This window comes from Selaginella moellendorffii, unplaced genomic scaffold (assembly GCF_000143415.4).
Source record: "Selaginella moellendorffii unplaced genomic scaffold, v1.0 SELMOscaffold_2, whole genome shotgun sequence".
NCBI classification, from domain to species: Eukaryota; Viridiplantae; Streptophyta; class Lycopodiopsida; order Selaginellales; family Selaginellaceae; genus Selaginella; species Selaginella moellendorffii.
The window spans coordinates 1,302,768-1,325,116 of NW_003314263.1; the positions used below are offsets into that span (position 1 = coordinate 1,302,768).

At 45.2% G+C, this 22,349-nt stretch overlaps 3 protein-coding genes across 3 annotated transcripts; 1 reads left to right on the top strand and 2 right to left on the bottom strand.

Annotated features, from left to right (window-relative positions):
- Positions 1-2,991: 2,991 nt before the first annotated feature.
- Positions 2,992-4,432, top strand: LOC9661999 (phosphoglycerate mutase-like protein). The gene is made up of 8 exons (XM_002962395.2): positions 2,992-3,315; positions 3,379-3,458; positions 3,506-3,674; positions 3,744-3,818; positions 3,884-3,972; positions 4,024-4,125; positions 4,182-4,217; positions 4,274-4,432. Exons 1-8 carry the CDS (start codon positions 3,034-3,036, stop codon positions 4,320-4,322), a joined length of 882 nt encoding a protein of 293 aa, XP_002962441.2. The 5' UTR covers positions 2,992-3,033; the 3' UTR covers positions 4,323-4,432.
- A 2,749-nt stretch (positions 4,433-7,181) lies between these two features.
- Positions 7,182-8,894, bottom strand: LOC9660806. The gene has a single exon (XM_002962816.2). The coding sequence runs from the start codon at positions 8,892-8,894 to the stop codon at positions 7,197-7,199; it is 1,698 nt and encodes a 565-aa protein (XP_002962862.1). The 3' UTR covers positions 7,182-7,196.
- A 5,541-nt stretch (positions 8,895-14,435) lies between these two features.
- On the bottom strand, positions 14,436-15,203 carry LOC112351619 (pentatricopeptide repeat-containing protein At1g31430-like). The gene has a single exon (XM_024689820.1). It carries the CDS (start codon positions 15,201-15,203, stop codon positions 14,436-14,438), a length of 768 nt encoding a protein of 255 aa, XP_024545588.1.
- Between the last annotated feature and the right edge of the window lie 7,146 nt (positions 15,204-22,349).

Consider the following 22,349-nt stretch of genomic DNA (forward strand, 5'->3'; position numbering starts at 1 on the left):
GAACCCTATCTCTGACAAAAAGATTCCAACTACACGAAATGGAATTTGAGTTTAACTAAGGAAAGTCTTTATGCTGTATTTTCATACATTGCACAACTCACTTATCATGCATGCACACATTGAAAATGTCAACACATACAACAGTGAAGATAAGGAAGAAGTACTTCTAAATAACAAAAAGAGTAATTACAAAGTAACCATAGGAATGGAACCTTTTTGTGCGCATCCAAACTTTCAGAAAGGCTTAAGCAAAAGCCATATGCAAACATTTGATCTACTTGTATTTCAATCAGTATAAAATGGATTCTATAGACATAATGATTATATAAGCAGCTTTATCAAAGAAACAAGCTCATCCCTGCAAAATGAGATGTGGTTAAAATAATGAAAGTCCTTTGCATTCTTAATTAAATATTATGTTGTTCTAAATAGAAGTATTTTGTATTATTAAAAGAATATCTCATGAATATTCCCTGATGTGGCAGGGACTCTCATTTGCAACGTGGAGGCCCTCGTGGCAAAAAGGATGTGATGATGTGGCCAGACAGCGTGGCCGAACCAAAAAAGATTTCAAAGTATGAAAACGTGTTCGGCACGCCCTCCGCCCGGATCACCTGATCATCTTCTGGTCGCTCAGGGATGGAGTTCATTTCCTTGTCGCCCGCCCACCGCTGCCACCACAGCCCCTGCCGCTTCCAATTTCCCTACCGCGGCCACTCCACTTCCCGAACAGTGATCTAGTTGCTCATCACATCACTCCCCACCCCCCAGCCAAAGCTTCCCATGGATGATCCCGCTTTGCTCAAGCACCATCCAGCAAAATCCTTGGGGAGGGAGAATTGCCCTCTCTTTGAAGGCGAGATCCTGGCGGACCTGGAGCAGGCGAGGGATCATGACGCGACCTCACGGAGACTCAAATGAGAACGAGTTTTAACGGGAGGCCCAGAGGACAATGCCCGAGGAGGAGCAGTCGAGTATCCATGTCGAGTGAGGGGCGCTTTGCTAGATTCTGCGTAGAGTGAGCAGATACTTTTTCGGTCGCGCAATGACGACCAACGCATTTGGCTTGGCATGAGGAACTCGAATACTGTTGCTAACCTTGTCGAAAAAATAGTTTAGGAACGAAACGTAAGTTCCAGTTCCTCGTAGAAACAAGCTGGCGACGTGAGACAGAGATTTAACTTTTATGTTACCTGAAGATCTCGTGAAGTTTCCTGGTTCCTAGTTACCAAGGGGAACACATAGCTACAAAGGAAAGTACCTCCCCAAAGCTTGCAGAAGCCTGGCGCGGTAGTTGCGTGGATGGATGATACAGTGTTCAAGAACACGCTTCCTGATGTCCTCCTCCGTCATGACGCATCCAAGGAGCTCCCGAATCCAATCCATCACAAGACCTCGGATGATCCGAAAGTTGATTCGAATGTGTCTGTAGGCATTCCTCCGAGAAAACGTGGTAAGGTAGTCGATTACGGAAACAAAGATGTGCTCCTCATCGGTCTGGAAGACTAGAACCGAATAATCCGTGAGGCCCTGTCTCTGCAAAAAAAAAACAAGCAAAACAAGCAAAACAGTCGTAAATGAATCAAGCAAGGATGTTTTCCAGCTTACCTGGAGGAAGTGCGTGTCCCGCTCAATCAAACAAAACAGCATGCGGTGAGAGAAACTTGTCAGCAGCAAAGGCGTTGTGAAATAGGCATCGCTCTCTGGAACACTGTACTTGATGAACCCCTTGAGATCATGGTGTATCGTTGTGGCTTGAAGAAAGCTCCTGGGAGGATCTGTGGCCTCAATGACAAGGACGTTCAAACGTTCGCTCTCGCTGAAGGTCATCGGTGCGGGCCAGATCTATGACACGAAAAGCAATATGAGAAGTGCTTTCGAACTTTTTCAAGTGTTTATACCTCGTAAGCGCCCAGTATTATCGCGAACGATGTCTCCAGCTGCTGGGTGTACAGGAAGTAATCTTCTGCTATTCGTCGCAGCGCACTCATATCACGGTGAGAAACCAGCTTCACGATGACTCGCTCGCTGGCAGTGGTGAAAAACTTCGCTCCACTCCTAGAGCTGGCCATCGTCCTCGGGCGTGCGGTGTTCAACGTTTCAACAAACTCCTTGTCATCCTTGAAGCCATGAACTTCCCGTAGAGTGCGAAACTGTGTGGGAAAGAGAACGTTGACGAATCCATCGATGCCCCCGAACGAGTACTCTGGCTTGTCCCCAGGAACTTGGTGCGTAAGGTACTTCGTGAGAACGGGAAGCCACTGCGGTGGGGGAGTCTGAAAACGAAAGTTTACGTGAGCAGTGAGCAGTGAGTGAAGTTCCAAATCAAACCAAATGTACGCTGGTAGAGTTCTCGTTCACGATATTCTTCTGAAGGCGCTTCATCGCGCGGATCTGTTTGGGGAACACAGCCGTGACGTTGCCACTGCAATCAGCATAGAAACGAATCCGCATAGGATCGGCATAAGAAATCACGGGAAAGCTTGCAATCTCGACGAGTTAAATCTCGAGAATCCGCGTTAGGACCGGGATAAGAAGCAAGAAACCACTGGAAAGCTTGCAATCGGGATAAGAAGCAAGAAGTCTGTGGAGAAACAAAGTAGAAACCATGAATCGGGACAGCTCGGGGTCTAGGAAACGAGAAAGCACTAGAAAGCTTGCAATCGGGACAGGAAACACGAAATCTCTGGAGAGACAAGCGTCGAGAATGCATAATCACCATGAATCGAGAGAGAATCGGCAAGAAAGCTTGCATACCTCGCCCGAGACGATGGATCATGACAGTATCGCGTAGGCTCCCTGGCCATTGCCGCGTCGAATGCGACGCTGAGCAAGAATGGCGCAATCGCGACGCAGACGATCGCCATCGCGCAAACCATCGCCAGCGCCATCGCTCCGCAACCAAGGCATGCAAAATAAAACCCAAATTTCAAACGATGGATGGTACAAGTTAGCGCCAAAACCCCAAACGTACGGAAATGGGCCAATGCTAAAATTAGTGGACGTTTTTAGGGTTCTTCGCGAGAGAGAGGGATGGATTCCAAGGTGCTACACCTTGTGCGCCATGGCCAGGCCTTCCACAACGTCCAAGGTGAGATTCTACTGCAAATGAGGAGCTCCTGGAAGATTTTCCTGGACGGGAGATGGCGGCGCCTCACGCTCAAGCACATCTTGAGGGCTTTTCGATGCCTGTGGCTTCTCTTGTGCTGCATCGTTTCCCCAGCGCCTCCTCGTCCCTCCTCCTCCCCAGCTGCTGTGATGCCCATTTACTACGAGCACGCCGACGCGAGCCTCACGGCTACTGGATGGGAACAAGTAAGTCCTTTCCTTTCCCTTTGCTCCATTCATTTGGTAAATGATCGATCGCTCTCCTTCAAGGCTGAGTTTCTTCACAGGGAATTCAGGATTTCCGGATTGAGAGACCGAGTGGAGCTTGTTGTGGTGTCGCCCTTGACTCGGTAGTGTGATTTCTCCTCTCGAGAACTCTTCTAAGTTTGCCTTCCAGGACGCTCCAAACTGCATCTGGGATCTTTGGAGGAGGGAATTTCACTGATACCACTGATCAACTAGCAGCTCCTCTGATGGTAGACAACGTTGGACGGTGTCCACGACCAGCCATCTCCAGTGCAAACTCCCCTCCTTTCGTAGCACTGGAGCTTTGCAGGGAGAAATTGGTATGTTGGCTCTCCCATATTTTTTCTCTCTGTCAATGTAGCTAGTTGACGCGAAGTTTTGATGAACAGGGTACCATGCCATGCGATCAGAGGAGTCCCAGGAGCAAATCCGAAATTCAGTTTCCAGGGATTGGCTTTTCGAACGTAAGGATCATTCGACTCGATCGAGTTGTGTGACTTGATCCAACTCTGTTTCTCTTCTCTATCAGATCGAACAGGACCAGGACGAGCTGTGGAAGCCTGACAGAAGAGAACTAGAAGAGGAGCTCGACAAAAGGGCGAGAGCTTTTCTAGAATGGTACGTGGGCAGTCTGCGAAAGCTGTTGTAAGTTTCTGATCAAGCTTGCAGGCTATGGAGTCGTGGAGAGGAGGAGATTGCCGTCGTCTCCCACGCAGGCTTTCTGACCAACCTTGTGACAAAGTTTGGCGACGAAGCTGTGAACAAGACAGTGTAAGCGGCGTGTTTGGATGCTAGATTTGCTTGGTACTTACACTTGTGCGATTTAGGTTTGCGAACTGTGAGCTTCGTAGCGTGAGATTGAGGTGAGTCATCGTAGTTTTGTTCTCGAGACCTTAGATCTTGGCGTTTTTTTGCTCAGGAAAATAGTCACGGGCTCGGACTACGCATTTGAGTTGACTGCAGCGTGAATCCATCCAAAGTGAGCCATGGATTCTGAAAGAGTTCTTTTGCTGACTTCAAGCTAGAAGCTCGCAGATTCGATTATTAATTAAAATAACTTGAACGTTGCAGTATTTAAGCATGAATAATTTACCTTTTGCATATTAAAAATCTATAAAAAATGTCGAATTCATCATTGGAGTACCTTATTAAGCATCAGATTCTATTCTCTGGAATTTAATCTAATATATTATGGATTTGACTAAACTTTTTTTGACAAGTTGAATTTCATTCTACATATTGCCCAATCAATAGTACATGCATCTACTAACATTTTTGGCTTGATATGAATAGTGACCAGTTTGATTTTAAGAAAAGACATCACATCTTGACCATTTGCAGATTAGATTGAGCTGCTTTATGAACCCAGAAGAATTGTAACAACCAGCCGCTTGGTCCAGTCAATCTAGCCCCAGGCGACTCTAAGGCCTCGCCACCATGCTAAGTCCAGACCTTGTACTAGAGCCATCATGGGGTCACATCCTAGGAACACACGATAACCTTGGAGCCTACTGGACAATCCAACTTACGAACTTGGTATTAACCACGACACTGGTTCCGAAAAAATCACCCAACTGAAGGCCTCATGACGTAACATTTCCTAACCATGAGCAGCTAGAGCTAACTCCCTACCGAGCGAGCATGAAGTGGGAACCTTATACAACAAGGTCTGCATCGGGTTTCCATCCTCAATGTGTCTTCATTGCCTAGGTGTTAACAATCAGATAATCGGGTCTATCAGGGACATCACAGCTCTTCCCACACACCTCACCTAGATTCACGGTATAGTCTAACCAACTCCTTGGTTGCCACCTCCCACTTTAGGGATTTGGTAACAAAGTCTTCACTTAGCCAGAGCTGCTCTCCACACCCTGCCTGGTCCATGTCTTTTGTTCATATGAAACTCATTTAAGCAAAATTGTTCTCCACAACTTCCCATATTACAATTTGTTTCCAAGGAAGACTCAGTCTCCCTTCCAGACTACAATTATTCAACAGAGGCTTCTAATTCCACTTTCAGTTTCCAGAAAAGGAGGTCTCTTTTTTTGGTTTCCAAAGGCCTATACCCTCCGTTACTTCCTATACACCCCCCACGCTCTTCCTGTGGATCACACGACTGGGGCTTCCAGATTGTGAGGGGCCTGGGAGTGACATGCTGATGTGGCAGGACTCCTGCCACATCAGCTCAGACTACAATTATATTTTGAAGGCAGCTCCTTAGTATTACCAGTATTACTAAGTAAGTATTAAGTGAACGAGGACTCCTGCCATGTCACCAAACTATAATTAGTTAGGTGTCTTTTAGAGAAACTATGTTAATACAATAACGATCCAGCCGGGCATTTGAGACACATATCCGTAACAAGAATGAATCATTTACAAATTCATATAGGCTACCAATGATTTATTATAACTCTTTTGAATCCGAAATTTACAATCAACTAAGCCCGAATGTAAAATTCAAATTACAAATCCTGCCAAACTACAAGTAGAATATTCTCCTTGTTCAATCAGTCAGTCCTAATGTGGGAGTGAAACATTGCAAGGATGAAGCACAATGCGAGATTGCAGGAGCTGGAAGCGTGGTATCCATGGAGTCAATGGAGTCCACCGAGCAAGTCAGGCACCTCTCCTTTGACGCTGAAAAAAATGTGTAGCTGGTGGAGCTGGAGCTGCTCCAGATCTCTGATTAGAATCTGCACGTCAGGTTTGGGAAATCAGAAGACCCCTCTGAAGCTACAAGAGATAGAATCTCCCAGCGAAGTATTTTGAAACCTCATGAGGCCTTTGATGAAACGTATGATCCTTACTATGAACTCGGAATTGGGCCTGTGTTTCCAGCAATCTCTGTCTTTGGTGTCAAGCTCATGGACTCTGGCTGATTCATAAAGATTTCAGTAGAACTTGCAAATAAACTCAGAGCTTAGATTTTATACATACCCATAAGAAAATTTGAGATCTTCACCAAATCTTGTAAGATTTAACTACTAAAGTGAGGATGAATGATATAGATTGTCGAGTATAGTGAATCCAAATGGAACATCTAACCCTAATAAGTAAGGCGAAATGGATGTAATAATGGAGTGGCAAAAAAACTTGATCAGATGGACAGTCCAAAAAAATAGCATTACCATGCAAAACCTGTTGGTTTAGGGTACCACATACTCTGAATTTATTTGATGAACAAAATCACAGCACAGAAACATTGAAATTGAAAAAATATGCTTTTTTAGAGCTAATGAGGACTAAAATTCCCAGAATATTCTGCACACACGAAAATTGAAACTTACGTTTTTAGACTTGAAGGTTTTGGTGTTTAGCAAAATAATATTTAGAAAACTTCGGCCCAAGCTCAAAGAAATGTCGGACTCATTCCGGATTCCGCTTCAGGACCTCTTGCCAAGTGATTCCAGCCTACACTATGCATCAGGTGTGAAGTAATGTTTTTCTTCCTGCCCTTATCGTTCGAATTTCTTACGCAGGCTCACCTCGTAGTCGATTCACAGCTGATGTGTAAGTTCGAGCTTTGAACGTCCTGAGCTTAACATAACGAACCAAGCATTTCTTGCATCCTGCTATGTATATCCGATCGCCAGGGAAGAGTCTGTCCGGATCACTTGTGACGTTCATGTTGGCCTCAAAGACATCATCCGCAGACAAACCGAAGTGAGCGAAGTGTTATCTCCTTTCACTTGAACAAACATTATAGCTCGAGGTTATGATTTCTCAGAATCATAAAACCAACGTCCACCAATAGCAAACTCCAAGAGCTCAACACACAAAACTAGAAGTAAAAAAGAGAAGGAAAAAAAAAAAAAAAACCAAAAGCGAACTTTGCGTGTCTACTTCCATGGGAAAGCCATGACAAACTGCTGAACTCGAGACATCGCCGGTAGCGCCTGCTGGTACGTGTCGCCATCATCTTTCTTATACTCTTGAAGGCTGTAGGTGTCGAACTTGGAGTCAGGAACCACGAAGATGAGCTTGTAGAGCCTTGGGATGGGCAGCTGCTTCTTCTCATGCCATATATCATACTCTTGCACCACCTCCCATATTGCCGACCAGAAGAGTTTATGATTCCGGGAGACGGTATCCTGGAAGATGATGTCGGGAGTGAATAGTGAGTCGAAGGCCTTCTGAGTAGCAGAATACGGCTCCACAAAACAAGCCTCTGGGAGGCTTGCTAGGCCAGTGGCTACCTCGGCCCCTGGTCGCCTTGCATCCTCTGTGCTAGCTGTGTCCATGTAGATATTGAAACCAGCTTTGTCCACCTGCTTTTTCTTCCTCCGCCCCGAACTGGTGCCCCTCTCATCAACCGGGATGTCGCTTGTGATTTCCCAGCGTCGCAACCGCCTAAAATGCTGTGGCTTAAGAGAAATAGATGGAGAGCAGCTTGAGCTTGGGCCATTGAGTGGCCTCATCTTGAACTCTCCACCTCCACTTCTGACCGTCTTGTGGAAGTGCCTCTCGAGAACCTTGCCTGCTAACGACTGGGCAGAAGGAATTTCCTGACAGAAGTCGAAGAAATCCTTGACTGCTTCAAAACCTTGTTCTTCGTAAAGATCGCACACCCTCTGCTCAATATACTCCGAGCCAAAGCACAGCTCCTTCTTTGTCACCCTGTAACAGTACCTCTCGTTCAAATCCACCACGTTAGGAAGCTTATAATGCAGCAGATAGTCTGACAAGTCCGCACGTTTCTCCCCGTCCCCAGCTGCATGCCCGATTACTGCCTTCCAGTCACTAGCACTTGACGCCGCGTTGTCCATTTCACTTTTCAACTTGGCCAGAGACATCTGCTCATCCAAGATTAAACGCGGCAGGCCCCCGCAGATCTCATAGCGCTGCTCGATGTCACGGTCACTGAATTCCAACTGCAGCTCATCTCTGCAAGCCTTCAAATCTTCCAAGCTCCAAGCTTCAAGGTGACAAAGGATGCCTGTGTCCTTGGAACACTCGTGATAGCCACGCCTGCCTGGGGAGACGCACTGAAGGAGAGGGCCGTAATGCCCTGCTACACCCCTGGATTCACCGTCGATTATCAGCCAGATGCTCTTCATAACCCAGGCCGGTGGAATCACATAGGCGAGTGACACCGAAACCAGGGGATCCTCCAAGGAGAAGTCGTAACACAGATAGAGTGGATTGTCGCCTTTGGTCCTCCACACCACCTTGTTCTTGAGCTTGGCTTGCTTGTACAACCAGTAATGTCCAAAGTAGCTCTTCCCAATCCCAGGCGTCCCCACAAGGTGAAAACTGAACCTCCGTACCCGTTTCCGCCTCTTGGGTGCTGTGTCCTTGTTTGCATCTACAGGAGTACCTGTTCCGGAGGCCATAATCAGTTGAATGTACTCCTCCAGAAGGTCGTAGTTTGGATGAACCCACAGCGGATGCAAAGATTCATCGCCCAAAAATCCCGAAGGTACGTCCAACACGCCATTTTCCACCTCTGCAGCAGCAACCTCCCTACCATAGATCGCATACGGCTCAATCGGAACAGCCACCGCTGCGACTGCCCCAGCCGCCGCTGCAGACGCCATTTCCTAGCTTCTAGAACCCGGTGTACATAGTTTACATAAAACTTCAGTTTAGGACTTAAGGCACAATCATAACAGAATTGTGAGATGCGTTTAGTTTATCGAGCTAGCTACAAGCTGACGGAATTTGTCTGGCAAGTGAGCCTCGTAATCTTCCAATCGATCCCTAACCTTACCACTTTCCCAGCGGACGAGCGTGGACGCCGTGAATCAATCCTCAAAGGATGATCAGAAACTCGCCATGCCGTTTTGTCGCCCACATTCACTCTCACCAATGTCGTCGGCTTCTCAATTCCTCGTAGATCACAGATTCACCTCGCACACAATCTGATTCAATCCATCCCAGAATCATTCAATCATTCAATCAATCAAATTTCAGCTGGGCACCAGCTGCGTCCAAGCGACGGCACAATCTCTCCCACAAACAGGATCAACAACGGCCTCCCCTCGCCTCCCCTTGCTTCTCAAGAACGGCATCAAGCTCCGACACGCTCGTGTCCACAATCACCATCACCCACAAACCACCCGATCGCGTTCTTCCACCATTCTCACGCTTCCAAAGATGTAGCACGTAAGCCGTCGGATCCTTCTCATCCAGCTCCACCAATCTCTCTTACGCGATCTTCCCCACCTCCACATTCTTCCACTTGTGAAGTTGTGACACGCCCCAAGAATCGCAGTCCAAGTCAGGCTCGATCGGCATCTAATTCACCAATCTCAGCGCCTCGCTCAGGAAATTCGCCCGCCCCAGAAGATCCACAATGCAGTTGTAGTGGATGATGTTGGGAATCACTCCGTATTTGTTCTGCATCTCCTCCAGGAAATCCTTGCCTTTGCAAGTCAGCCCCATGATTGCAAGCCGAAAGAAGATGAGTGAGCGTGATCTCGTTGGGGACGACTCCTGACTTCTCCTTCATACGCTCAAACATCTCCAAACTCTGCTTCCAATCCCCCATTTGGCTGTAGCCACTCAGAAGCGCATTCCAGCTGCACAAATCCCTCGCAGATATCGAGTTGAAAACCATCTTCGCAGCTTCCATGCTTCCACATCTCCCGTAAAAATCCACCAAGCAAGTTGCCACCGGAACATCCTCTTCCAGCCCGCAGCTCTGAATCTCCCTGTGGAAGAACTTACCAGTTCCAGCTGTTGAAGTGAAATCTGTTGTTCTTGCTCTGCTTTTCTTTCATGGTATTAGAGATCAGTTTCTGAATTCTTTCTTCTCCTTTCTTTGTGTCTCACATCATGAGCTGCAGCAAAGTTGGATTGATCTTGCTACAGGGAGTCACTGCCTTTGATGGGAGGAGAGGGTTCAACACCTGGTCCGAGAAAGTGATGCGTGTGCTGCAGATGGAAGAACTCTGGGAAATCGTTTCACCATCGACAATCACTGCAGATGCCCATATGCGACGAACCCCTGCTGCGTTGGGAGCTTCAACTTCGGTGGAAGGAGAAGTCGTGGATGAAGAGGCAATTCGTGCCTCTATTGCAGCAGCTCGACAACAGCTTGATCCTGGGAACAGGCTGTGCTGGAGAAGAAGGAATCTCGAGCAAAAGAATTGATTCTTTCTAAGCTTGCAGATGCCCTTATGATGCGTTTGCGTCATAAGAGTGCTTGTGAGATTTGGGCTCATTTTCACAACAAGTATGCTGTTCTTTCCCTCTCCAAGATTAGCATGGTCGAGACTTGCATTCGTGAGACCCATTTTCATCCAGGCGAGAACTTTGAAGAGTTCCTCGCCAAGATGCAAGACCTGTGGATGGAGCTTGAAGGCAGTTTAGTGGCATTCAACGAAAACAAGAAAGTTTTGGTGCTTTGCGAGGGCATACAAGATTTTTCTTTTAGTTCTTTTGTCCCTACCGTTCACATGATGTCACTCAACTTTGAACAAGCTGAGCAAACTTTATGCTCAGAGCTGGCTGCGAGAGGTTTGATTGTGGACTTTGATCAGAGGCCTTCTCATGTTTTAATCTCACAATCTACATCAAATGTTTTTGCATCAAGCGATCAGTCAGGGATTGATTCAGCTCTGTGGGCTGGAAATCATCAAGGCAGAGGAGGCCACGGAAGAGGAGGATGGCAGAGGTCGCAGGTTTAGGGGAAATCCGCAGAAGCAGCAGCACAATTCAAGGAATTCTGGTAAAGAAGCAGCAGTTTGAGATTATTTTGTGGGCAAGAACAAACAGGAATGCTGGACCTGTGGGATGCCAGGACACTACTCCAAGGATTGCCCAGTTGCAGCTTGGCTGCAGCACATGAACATAGGGCTCGCAGTAAATGCTCACGAAGGGGAAATATAGGAACTTGCAGCATCATCTGAGATAGTAATTTCAAACGTTTCTGAAAAACTAGGTTCAGAGAGACACCTAATGCAAAGATGGTTGAACTTTATGCAGTTGCGTGCTGCGAAAGTGAAGTGCATTCGTATGGGAGATGGAAGCATTTTACCTGTTCGCGCAACTAGGGATGTGCGAGTTCCACTGGGAAGAAAGTCTCTACTCTTGAAGAATGCGTGGTATGTTCCAAAGATAGTGAAGAATCTGGTTTCTATAGCCAGGTTTATGGATGAAGGTTTGGATGTGAATTTCTCCAAACATCAATGTCAAGGTCTTGCAAATGGTCGTCCATTACTACATTTTCCTAGATATGTTTGAGAAGGAGATAGCTTCTGGAAAAAATTTGAACGCTCCTGAGATGTGCATGACTGTAGATAGTTCTCTCTAGCATGCTCGACTTGCACATGCCAATCCCCCTCTCATCAGGCGTATGCAGAAGCAGGAGCTTGTGGATGGCTTTAACAACCACATTCTTCAAAGTTCAGTGAAATGTCACACTTGCATTCTTGGTAAGCAAACCCATTGTACTTTCAAACCTGCTGTGATCAGAAGCACTCGTCCCTTGCAGCTCGTTCACTCAGATATTTATGGACCCATGCGACTGTTTGCTCAGAATGGTGCAAAGTGTTTTATGATGTTTACTGATGATTTCTCCAGGCACATGGACGTCTTCTTCCTTTGTCACAAAGATGAAGTCTTCAGCAAATTCAAGCAATTTGTAGCAGAAGCCGAAGTGAAAACTGGTCAAAGGGTTGGTTGTTTATGTACTGATTCAGGAGGGGAATACATCAACAAGTCCTTTCAGCAGTTCTGTGTTGAACGAGGAATTCTTCATCAACGCTCTTGCTCTCATACCCCTCAACAGAATGGAGTCTCTGAGCGCAAGAACAAGACAATCATGAACACAGTTTGGTGCTTCCCTCAAGAATCAGGACTATCAAAATTCCTCTAGGCTGAAGCAGTTGGATCAGCTGTGCACGTTCAAAACCTCCTCCCTCATTCTCGCAATCCCAACAAGATCCCAAAAGAGCTTTGGACTGGTCAAAGACAATCAGTGGTGCATCTCAGGTGTTTTGGTTGTTTAAGCTTTGCAAAAAGGGTTGATGAGCATCTCGGTAAGTTGGAGAGCAGAAGCAAGCTGGCATTTCTTGTTGGATACGACTCCAATTCAAAAGGATATTGCCTGTACCAGCCTGGTAATCATCAAATTTTTGTAAGCACTGACGTTCGTTTTGATGAAGGAACACTATAAAGATTGCGAAGGAAGCTCGGATCAAAATGTGAAATGGAGTTGGGATGGTGTTGAAGACGTTGATGAAGATGACGATGATCTAACAATCATCTATCCCTCATCTCCTTCAGCTGACAATCATCCAACACCAGTCTCTGGATCTTTTCTTCCTGAAGAACAGGGCGATGCTGCTCATCGTGCACAAACTGGAGAAGTCGACAAGCTCACACATGATCTACCATTCAACATGGAGAACTATGGGTGAACATCATCTGGATGATCAAGCAAAGCACCTCATCCCAAGCAGTGGTCTTTTGCAGCAATAGAAATAGCTTCTGAACTAGTCAACTTTAAGCAGGGGATTCAAGGTCCTGATGCAGATAAGTGGATTTCAGCAATGCAAGATGATTTGAATTCTCTTGATGAGAACCAGACTTATGACTTGGTGGAAGCTCCTGAAGGATGTGAAGTTGTCAGATCGCATTGGGTGTTCAAGCTTCACAGAAATGATCAGTTTAGTGTTACAAGGCAAGACTTGTTGCTCAAGGATATTCACAAATTCTTGGAGTGGATTTTGATGAGATGTTCTCACCAATTGTGAAGTAGACAAGCATGAAACAGCCTTTCTTAATGGGAACTTGAAGGAGGAGATATTTATGCAGCAACCCCCAGGCTTTGAGCTTTTTGGATCACAGCGCTCTGAACTCGTCTGCAAGCTTTGCAAGGCTCTTTATGGCCTTAAGCAGGCTTCCCATCAGTGGTATGAATATTTGAATTCTTTTCTTATGGGTCTCATTATGCAGAGGTTGAACAGCGATGGAAATCTATATCTTCTTCAGCAGGGTGATCACTTTGTTGTGATGGCAGTTTATGTGGATGACTATTTGATTGTCAACAACAATGACACTGTTTTGAAGGATGTGAAGATCAAACTCATGAACAGGTTTGTGATGAAGGATTTAGGAGCTGTGTGGCAGCTGTTAGGATGGAAGTTGACAGGGATGAAGCAGACAGGACAATCATCCTCACACAACGCCAATATGTGAAGAAGCTTCTCAACCAGTTCAACATGACAAGTTGCAAATCTGTGGCTACACCAATCATCACTGGCATCAAGTTCAGAAGTAAGATGGATGATTTATTTGATTAGCCCTCGGTCTACCGATTGCTTGTTGGAGGACTACTCTATCTCATCAACATGACTTGCCCCGACATCTGCTTTGCCGTTGGTCTCCTCAGCCGATACATGCAGTTTCCAAGTTTTTGTCATTGGCAAATGGCAAAAAGAGTTTTGAGGTATTTGAAAGGACAAGCTGCTCATGGATTGGTTTACAAATGCTCAGGTCAGTCCAAACTTGTTCTTCAAGCTTATTGCGATGTAGATTGGGCTGGCAACTTGAATACACGACATTCAACCTCTGGAATTTGCTGTGTAATTGCTGGTGCTGCGGTTTCATGGGGAAGTAAGAAGCAAATGATGGTTGCTCTTTCCAGTGTAGAAGCAGAGTACGTAGCTGCCAATACAGCAGTAAGGGAGATCATCTGGCTTCTTCGATTACTTGGAGAACTCAATCAACAACAATCAGATGCGACCATTCTACATTGCGACAGCAGAAGTGCAATCGCCATGTCAAAAAATCCTGTGTTTCATGCTCGTACAAAACATATAGATGTGCAGCATCACTTCATTCAAGAACGTGTAGCAGCCGGAGATCTTCATCTGGAATACATTCCTTCACAGTATCAGTTGGCAGACCTTCTAACCAAGCCACTTTCAGAGTTCACATTCATCAAGCTGAGGAATCAACTTGGAGTGTCAAGCGCCCTCAACTTGAAGGGGGAGTGTAAGAATAATGATGAACACAACAAGCAAGACAATTTATATCAGAAACAGTCCGAATAGCGATCAGATCTCTGGTGATTTCCGATTTGATTGAAGTTGTATATATATACAGCCATACATGAATCAAGGTGCGTGTTAAAGTGAAATCCATTGTTCTTGCTCCGCTTTTCTTTCACCAGCAGCCATCAAACTTCCGCAGGCCGTGAGTGCAGCTACAAATGTCGCAGAGTTCATTGTCACCCCGTTCAGATCCATCTCACACACCACCTCCAGAGCTCGTTTGTTCTTCCCATTGTCGACATATCCCTGTATCAAGCACGTCCATGAAACAACGTTCCGCTTCACCATCTTGTCAAAAACTTCTTGAGCTTCCGCCATACTGCCACACTTGGCGAGGAGATTCACCACTACAGTCTCCACGTAAACGTCCCAGCATCTGTTCCTCACTGCTTGAAGATGAATCCTCTTGCCTTTCTCTAACCAGTGATTCAAGCATTTCTGCTCGGCTGCCAAAGCAGTGCAGGCTGTGATTGCAGTGACGAAAGTTCTAGCAGCCGGAGGAGCTTCAGCTTCTTCGGCCATGCCTTCGAACAGTTTCAGTGCGACTTCGCTCTTCCCGTTATCAACGTATCCTTGCATCAGAGCAGTCCAGAAAACCACGCTGCAGCTGCTCATCTTGTCGAGTGACAAGCAGCTGCTGCGACAACATTTTCGTCCAGAACACGCTGGTGGATATGTATGCCAAGCTTGGCAAAATGCAGCAGGCCCGTGACGTCTCACCCGGGAATGAATCGACTTTCCTCTTTTCAGCCAGTTGCAGCTTCCCACAGCCCTCGCTGCTAACGAAGTGCAAGCAGTCAGTGGAGCAACGAAAGTTCTAGCGTTGGGGATTGTCGAACTCATACCGTCAAAAAGCCTCAGAGCGAGCGCACTCTCGCCGTTGTCAACGTAACCTTGCAGAAGAATCGTCCATGAAACCGCATTACCATGCAGCCGCACCTCGCATAAAGATCAATCAGCGCATTCTGCACGAAGGAGTTGTCGGAGCAGTTCTTTTCCAGTGCTTGCCGATAGATTTCTTCTCCCTTTTCTAACCATCTCCTGGAGTTTCCTCTCTGTTCAACAGCCAAAGCAGCACAGCCCGTCAGTGCTGCAACTAGAGTTCTCGCATCCGAGCCAGCTTCATCGCACCGCAATGTCCGTAGAGATCGATCAAAGTGTTTCCAACGAAAGAATCAAAACAAGCCTGTGCATGAATGATTTTTCCCTTGTCAAACCATCTGCTGCAGTCACCACCTCAAGCTTCTGCTGCTAAAGAAGTGCAAGCTGAGAGCACAGCAACATAAGTCCTAGCATCCCGAGCAGCAGAATTTCCCATACGATCGAAAATCTCCAGAGCCAACTTGCTCTTTCCATTGTTGACATATCCCAGAATGATGCAGTTCCAACAAACTGTATTAGGAGAGGAAATCCTGTCGAAAATCTTCCAAGCCTCAACAACGCTTCCATGCTATTGCACTTTTCTAGAAAGGTGACCATTGCGTCTTTCTTTTGTAGTATTATGCTTGGTGGTAAGTTGCACCTTACACTTTGTTAAACTCTATGAGAATAATAAGCTCTCACTAATCTTGATTTGGTCTTGGTGGCTCTGTGCCTTAGTTAAGGATGGTGATGTTCAACTTAATTATTTGAGGTTGAGATGTTGGTATCCATACTATAATTTTGTCTATGAGGAGGTTGTGTACTGATATGAGTGTGAGACACAAAATCCCTAGGCCCCAAAGTGGAGCCGGAAAGGGTGCCACGTGGTAGTGGCTGAAGCGAGAGCCAAACAAGTGTAACACGTTTGGACCAAAAGCTCCGACTTGAAAAGTCAAGAGCGGGAGTGGAACTCCCAAAGAAGTGCTCAAGGAACGAGCACAAAGCGAGAAAAAAGCGAGGTTCCAAAAAGGGACCCGAGTTGGAGTCCGAAGTGGAGTCCGAGATGGACCCGAGTTGGAGTCCGAAGTGGAGTCCGAGATGGACCCGAGTTGGAGTCCAAAGTGGAGTCCGAGATGGACCCGAGTTGGAGTCCGAAGTGGAGTCCGAGATGGACTCGAGTTGGAGTCCGAAGTGGAGTCCGAGATGGACCCGAGATGGAGTCTGAGGTGGACCCGAGATGGACCCGAGATGGAGTCCGAGATGGACCCGAGATGGAGTCTGAGATGGAGTCCGAGATGGAGTCCGAGATGGAGTCCGAGATGGAGTCCGAAGTCGAGACCGAGACCGGGACCGAGACCGAGACCGAGACCGAGATCGGGACCGAGAACGAGACCGAGGCCGAGGCCGAGACCGAGCCCGAGCCCGAGTCCGAGTCCGAGTCTGAGTCCGAGTTCGAGTCTGAGAGGGTGAAAGCCCAAAGCGTTCATCTCCCAGACCCTGAGGGGTTTGGTGAGCCCCAAAAGTATAGTAGGGGGAGGACTGCAGTGGAGCCAGTTTGGCCAGGAAAGGTCAGTTTGGCCCAAGAAGGCCAGACCCAGTGTTGGGTGATGAATTGACCACTGGGAAGTCCAAGACTAGAGTGAATACGGACCAACAAGCGGGGTAGCTTGGTGAAGTGTTCAAGAGCCGGCTCTAGTTCCCCCGGGAGATCGACTGGCCGATGCTCCCAATCCAAGTGTGGGTGGCACTACCTACTTGGATACCAGGCGTGGCTCAACGGAACCTCGCTCTAAGCCCATGGCTAGAGCACCTAAAGGCGATAGGTGGGGAGAGTACCCAGGTGGCTCGCGTAAGGCCACGGTGTTCCGAAATGTCGTCCCAAAGGCCCAGACTGTGGAAAGGAAGAGGAGCAGTCCTCTGGGGTAGTGACCAAGGACACAGTCGTGTGGTGAGGAAGTCCCAGAGGACCGTGGGACTTAGTGGTCGGGCCTGTGGGCCTCGATCCAGTGGCAGTGTTGGCAAACACGGCCAGGGGCAGAAAGGGACTTGATAGGAACTGACAAAGGGACTTTGGGGAAGGCGATTCCCCAGGTCTGTGGGCATCCTAAGGATGCTAAGGAGTGGATCTAGGATGACCCCTCGTAGACAGATGGCCCAGTCTTGGAGAGACGGGATGGTGATGCAAGTGGTATTGGACCATTTGCGCAGCAAAGGTGAATGGGCATGGCCTTAGCGTAATGGGCCGAGATGTCAGTGGTACCTTTGGGTGTCGGTCATGGGATCGGACACGTGGAGCACTTGGACCAAGTGCAAAGGTTGAGTGGCATGGATGCCATTCTCGGGGCTAGCAAGCCCCAAGTCCTGAATGGGACTTATGGAGGTTGTGAATGAGACTCCTCCAAGTGGTCGGAGGTGTGGATAAGTGACTAAAGTAGAATGGAAAAATTAGTTGCTTACAATGAGTTCATCTCATGGTCTTCATTTTGGTTTCCACTAAGTGTTGATCATGCATAGCTAACCTCTTCAAGACATGCTTAGAGCTAGTGGCTAAATGCATTAATAAACTTATTGCGGTTGAGTTGGATTCAAGTGGTCATTTAGTTTATACTTGTCCATGAACCTTTATCTCATACTTAAGGTATTACGTTCATGTTGGATGAGTATATGACTTGATGATATGAGTTTAGTGTTGGGTCTTGTGATGGCAAGTTGAAGAGTGATTGTTAGTTGCTTAGCAACTAATGATTGCTTATAGACTTTGTCAAGGACTATTTGACACTTACTTCTCTCGATGATGATTTAACAATGATGGGCTTGTTTTATTGGATGGTGTTGCAGAGGATCGTGTTGTTAAACTTACATGGGTTTTCTATGTTTGCATGTCAACTCTACCTCTGTCGATATTATTTAGTTACGTTTAGTCCGTAATGTTGGATTTCATAAAGTCTTGGATGTGGTGGATCACTCCTTGATGATGTGTTATCTGTAACTGAGTATTGTTGGAGGATTGATCTTAGATATTGACTAAGGTATCTTTGACTTCAGTTAGCTTAGTTGCTAAAGAGTTTTGAGTGGTGATTCACTCTTGCTTTCTTCTAGCTTTATTCCAATGTTGATGGCATTGAAGTGACATCTTGTCATTGACAATATTGATATGAGATTCAAGTGAAATGAGATGTCTCTCCTTATGATTGATATTAAATTTTATTAGTCTTGATGAAGATAGTGTTGATGATTTGGTTGTAGCTTTATGTTATTAACATTTGTACAATTGCTTGTTAGCAACTGTATTGATGTTCAAACAAGCTGAGTGGCAAGTTTGAGTTAGCTGTGTTCTAGACAAGATTATTTAGTAAGGGTTGAGCTTTGGCTTTCTTTGAAAAGTGATTTAGTCGTGGACTATGCTAGCCTTACGAGTGAAAGAGTTAGTGATTGATATTGAAGTGATTAAATCCTTGTTGGATTTGAGTTGGGATATATCAATCATTGATGACTCTTCTTATACTTGTTATAAAGTGAGTTATGTCTTGCTATAAATGGATTCATGAAGGATCATTTAGTGATCATTTATTAAGTATAGCTCCATTGTGATTAGCTTTTGGATTGATACAAACATGCTCTTCATTAGCTTTAGCATTATAAAGTTTAGTTTATGGATGTGTTGAGGAAAATATTATGGGTTGTACTATGATTTCTTCTTTTGCATTGAAGTTAGTTCATACAAAACTTATAATCATTGTTAGGTAAGACTTGGCTATAAGCTTCTTGAAGCTCTTGGTTTTTTTTAAGTTTTTATACTCATTGTTCCATTTGTTAGAAATTGTTGGGGGAAGGCATTTTAGCTCATTAGTTTCGATGAAGTTTGTATTTGCATCTAACAATCATTGATGATGATTGACTGTCATCTAGGATAATTGATTATCCTTGTTAAAAGGTTTTGCTTGATTGTTGTTAATATATAATGATTCGCTATTCTTCAGGATGGTAGATTCCTTCTTTGACGATAATTATACATATCTCTTTTTGATGGGATAATTGATGATTTTTCATGATAGTTAGTGGTTCTTTTTAATGGCTTTTGGCTTTTTGCGTTATCACATATTTTTTGTAGTTTGCTTTGGATTGGTCTTTTGGGTTTGAGACATTAGTAGGATGTTGTTAACACTTGTTTAAAGAACTTGAGTTCCTTCGTATTGTTGACTGGGATCTATTTAGATTGGTGTGTGATAGTTGGCATGAATAAGTGTTTGTTAGTCTTACCGCATTCATTCTGTTCTATTGATTATTGTTCAAGTTAGTTCTAATAGATTGGGATGTTATTTCCTTTGGGTGATACATTCGCAAGCATTTTGCTTGTCAGTCGATAATACTTTGTGTTCTTTGAGTTATCTTTTATAAGTTTTTTGGCATTCTATCTTCAATCTTTGATAGTTAAGTTTTGTCATTAAGTATCTTTAATGATACAATAGCTATTGAATTTTGTTAGATGGTGAATCCTATGTTTCCAAAAATGATGATTTTGGTGGCTCCTATATTATAATTTTAGTTTATCGGATGATAACTTAGAATACTTTTATGTTCTAATCTAAGATTTATTCACTGGTAATTAAGACTCTAAGCTATCATTGTCTTTGACTTTGATATTGTCCATCTCACAATCTTTGAGTTTGGGCCAGTATACGCAAACTGGCTTTGGCACTTCGTGTGCATGGTGAAATCTCTAGTTATGGGGTAGCTACTGTCAACTGGTCACATCACCGCCTCTCTATACATTTAAAGGGCGTGACCATGTAAACAACTCTAACTACTTATTTACAGTAGTCTATCTAAACCTTATTTATAGGTTTGGTATTTTTGCTCATGAGGGTTAGAGCCTCTGGCTTCTCTCTCTATGTCCCTATAGGTAGGGCATATCACACTTTTGTAAGCTAGATGACACTTAGAGTAGCAAGGGTGGCTAACTTCGTTGGTCATTTCCTTGCCGGCGACGGCTAGAAGGTGTTTAAGTTAGTAGTGCATCCGCATTAGGCAAAGAGGCTATCTTAACTCATTTAAGTTGGTGCATTTTTCATATAATGTGGTCACCGTGAACTTTTTCTAGGGCTATTTTTTTGCCGGTGGTCTAGACTCGAGTATGTATCGACAAGGACGTCAATCTTCCCTAGGGGGGGAGAGTATGGCAGATGTGACTTCGGGTATCGAAAGTTATCTATTGGTTAGTCCTTTCGGATATTCTTTTCTTACTGCCGCGATGGTAGGAGGTCGGTATTGCTGGACCCTTTATTAATCTCTGCCTAAGCTAGTTGAAAAAATGGTCATCACATGTGCACTTAGACCAGAAAGGCACTAAGGAAAGAAATCCTAAGTTGTCATTTGTCAAGCAAACTTGACACGTTGATGAGAAATTGTCGCGAATGTGACTTTAGGTATCGAAAGTTATATGTCGGCCAATCCTTTTGGATATTCTTTCCTTACTACCACGACAATAGGAGGTCGGTATTGCTGGACCTGTTATTAGTTTCCGCCTAAGCCAGTTGACATGTAGCGCACCCTATCTCTCTCCCCTTAAGCCAACTGGAAAAAGGGGCAATTGCTTGATGAGAGAGCCCTTAATGGCTATTTTATCCCCATTCCCCCAAGGTTCTAAGGATCCATAGTGACCGTATATCCAAATCTTATCCCATGATCACGTGCACTACACTCACCCCCCTTTAGAGATGTCAATGTCCTTATTGACTATTGATTAATAACCTCTACTGAGTTAAGGGGAACTAGCACTTGCTATTCCATGTGAGGCAACTATTCATCCACCCGTACTGTAGTCCCACGCACTAAATCTACCAATCTTTCTATTATGTAAACCAATTATTCCATGTGAGGCAACTAGTCATCCACCTGTATGCACTAAATCTACCAATCTTTCCATTGTGTAAACCAGCTATTCCATGTGAGGCAACTAGTCATCCACCTGTATGCACTAAATCTACCAATCTTTCCATTGTGTAAACCAGCTATTCCATGTGAGGCAACTAGTCATCCACCCGTACCGTAGTCCCACGGTGGATACCTTCGTCCATGGATACTCCTCTTGTGTCCATGGCGTACGCACTGAATTTACCAATCCTTCCATTGTGTAAACCAGCTATTCCATGTGAGGCAACTAGTCATCCACCCGTACCGTAGTCCCACGGTGGATACCTTCGTCCATGGATACTCCTCTTGTGTCCATGGCGTACGCACTGAATTTACCAATCCTTCCATTGTGTAAACCAGTTATTCCATGTAAGGCAACTAGTCATCCACCCGTACCGTAGTCCCACGGTGGATACCTTCGTCCGTGGATACTCCTTTTGTGTCCATGTGAGGCAACTCGTACGCACTAAATTTACCAATCCTTCCATTGTGTAAACTAGCTATTCCATATGAGGCAACTAGTCATCCACCCGTACCGTAATCCCACGAAGGTATCCAATCCTTCTATTGTGTAAACCAGCTATTCCATGTGAGGCAACTAGTCATCCACCGTACCATAGTCCCACAGTGGATACCTTCGTCCGTGGATACTCCACACAAGAGGAAGGATGTACGTATGGATGCCCAATTCGTACGATTTCAAATTTTTAGGGGTAGGAATATACCTTGCTCAAGGGTATATTATATTTTTTTTAAGTAGCCACTAATCAATGGGAATTGAACCCATGCTATTTGCTCATACCACATGTAGTGCACCCTATCTCTCTCCCCTTAAGCCAACTGGAAAAGGGGCAATTGCTTGATAAGAAAGCCCTTAGTGGCTATTTTATCCCCATTTATCCCCTAAGGTTCTAAAGATCCACGGTGACAATATATCCAAATCTCATTCCATGATCACATGCACTACAGAAACTCATAATATTGACTTGCACTTGCTAATGTTGGGAACCCCTACAATATTGAGCTTGGTCCCTCAATATTGCTAGATGATAGCATACTATGTTTGTCAAACACCCTCGCTATCATGCCCTTTGTGTTAGTCTCATTTCGTCCCAAATGTTATTTATGGAAAGTGTTTAGATTTGCTCATTTGGCATATCTATGGAATGTAGAGATTATCTTAAACATAATGGTGTTCATTTTATATCGAAATCT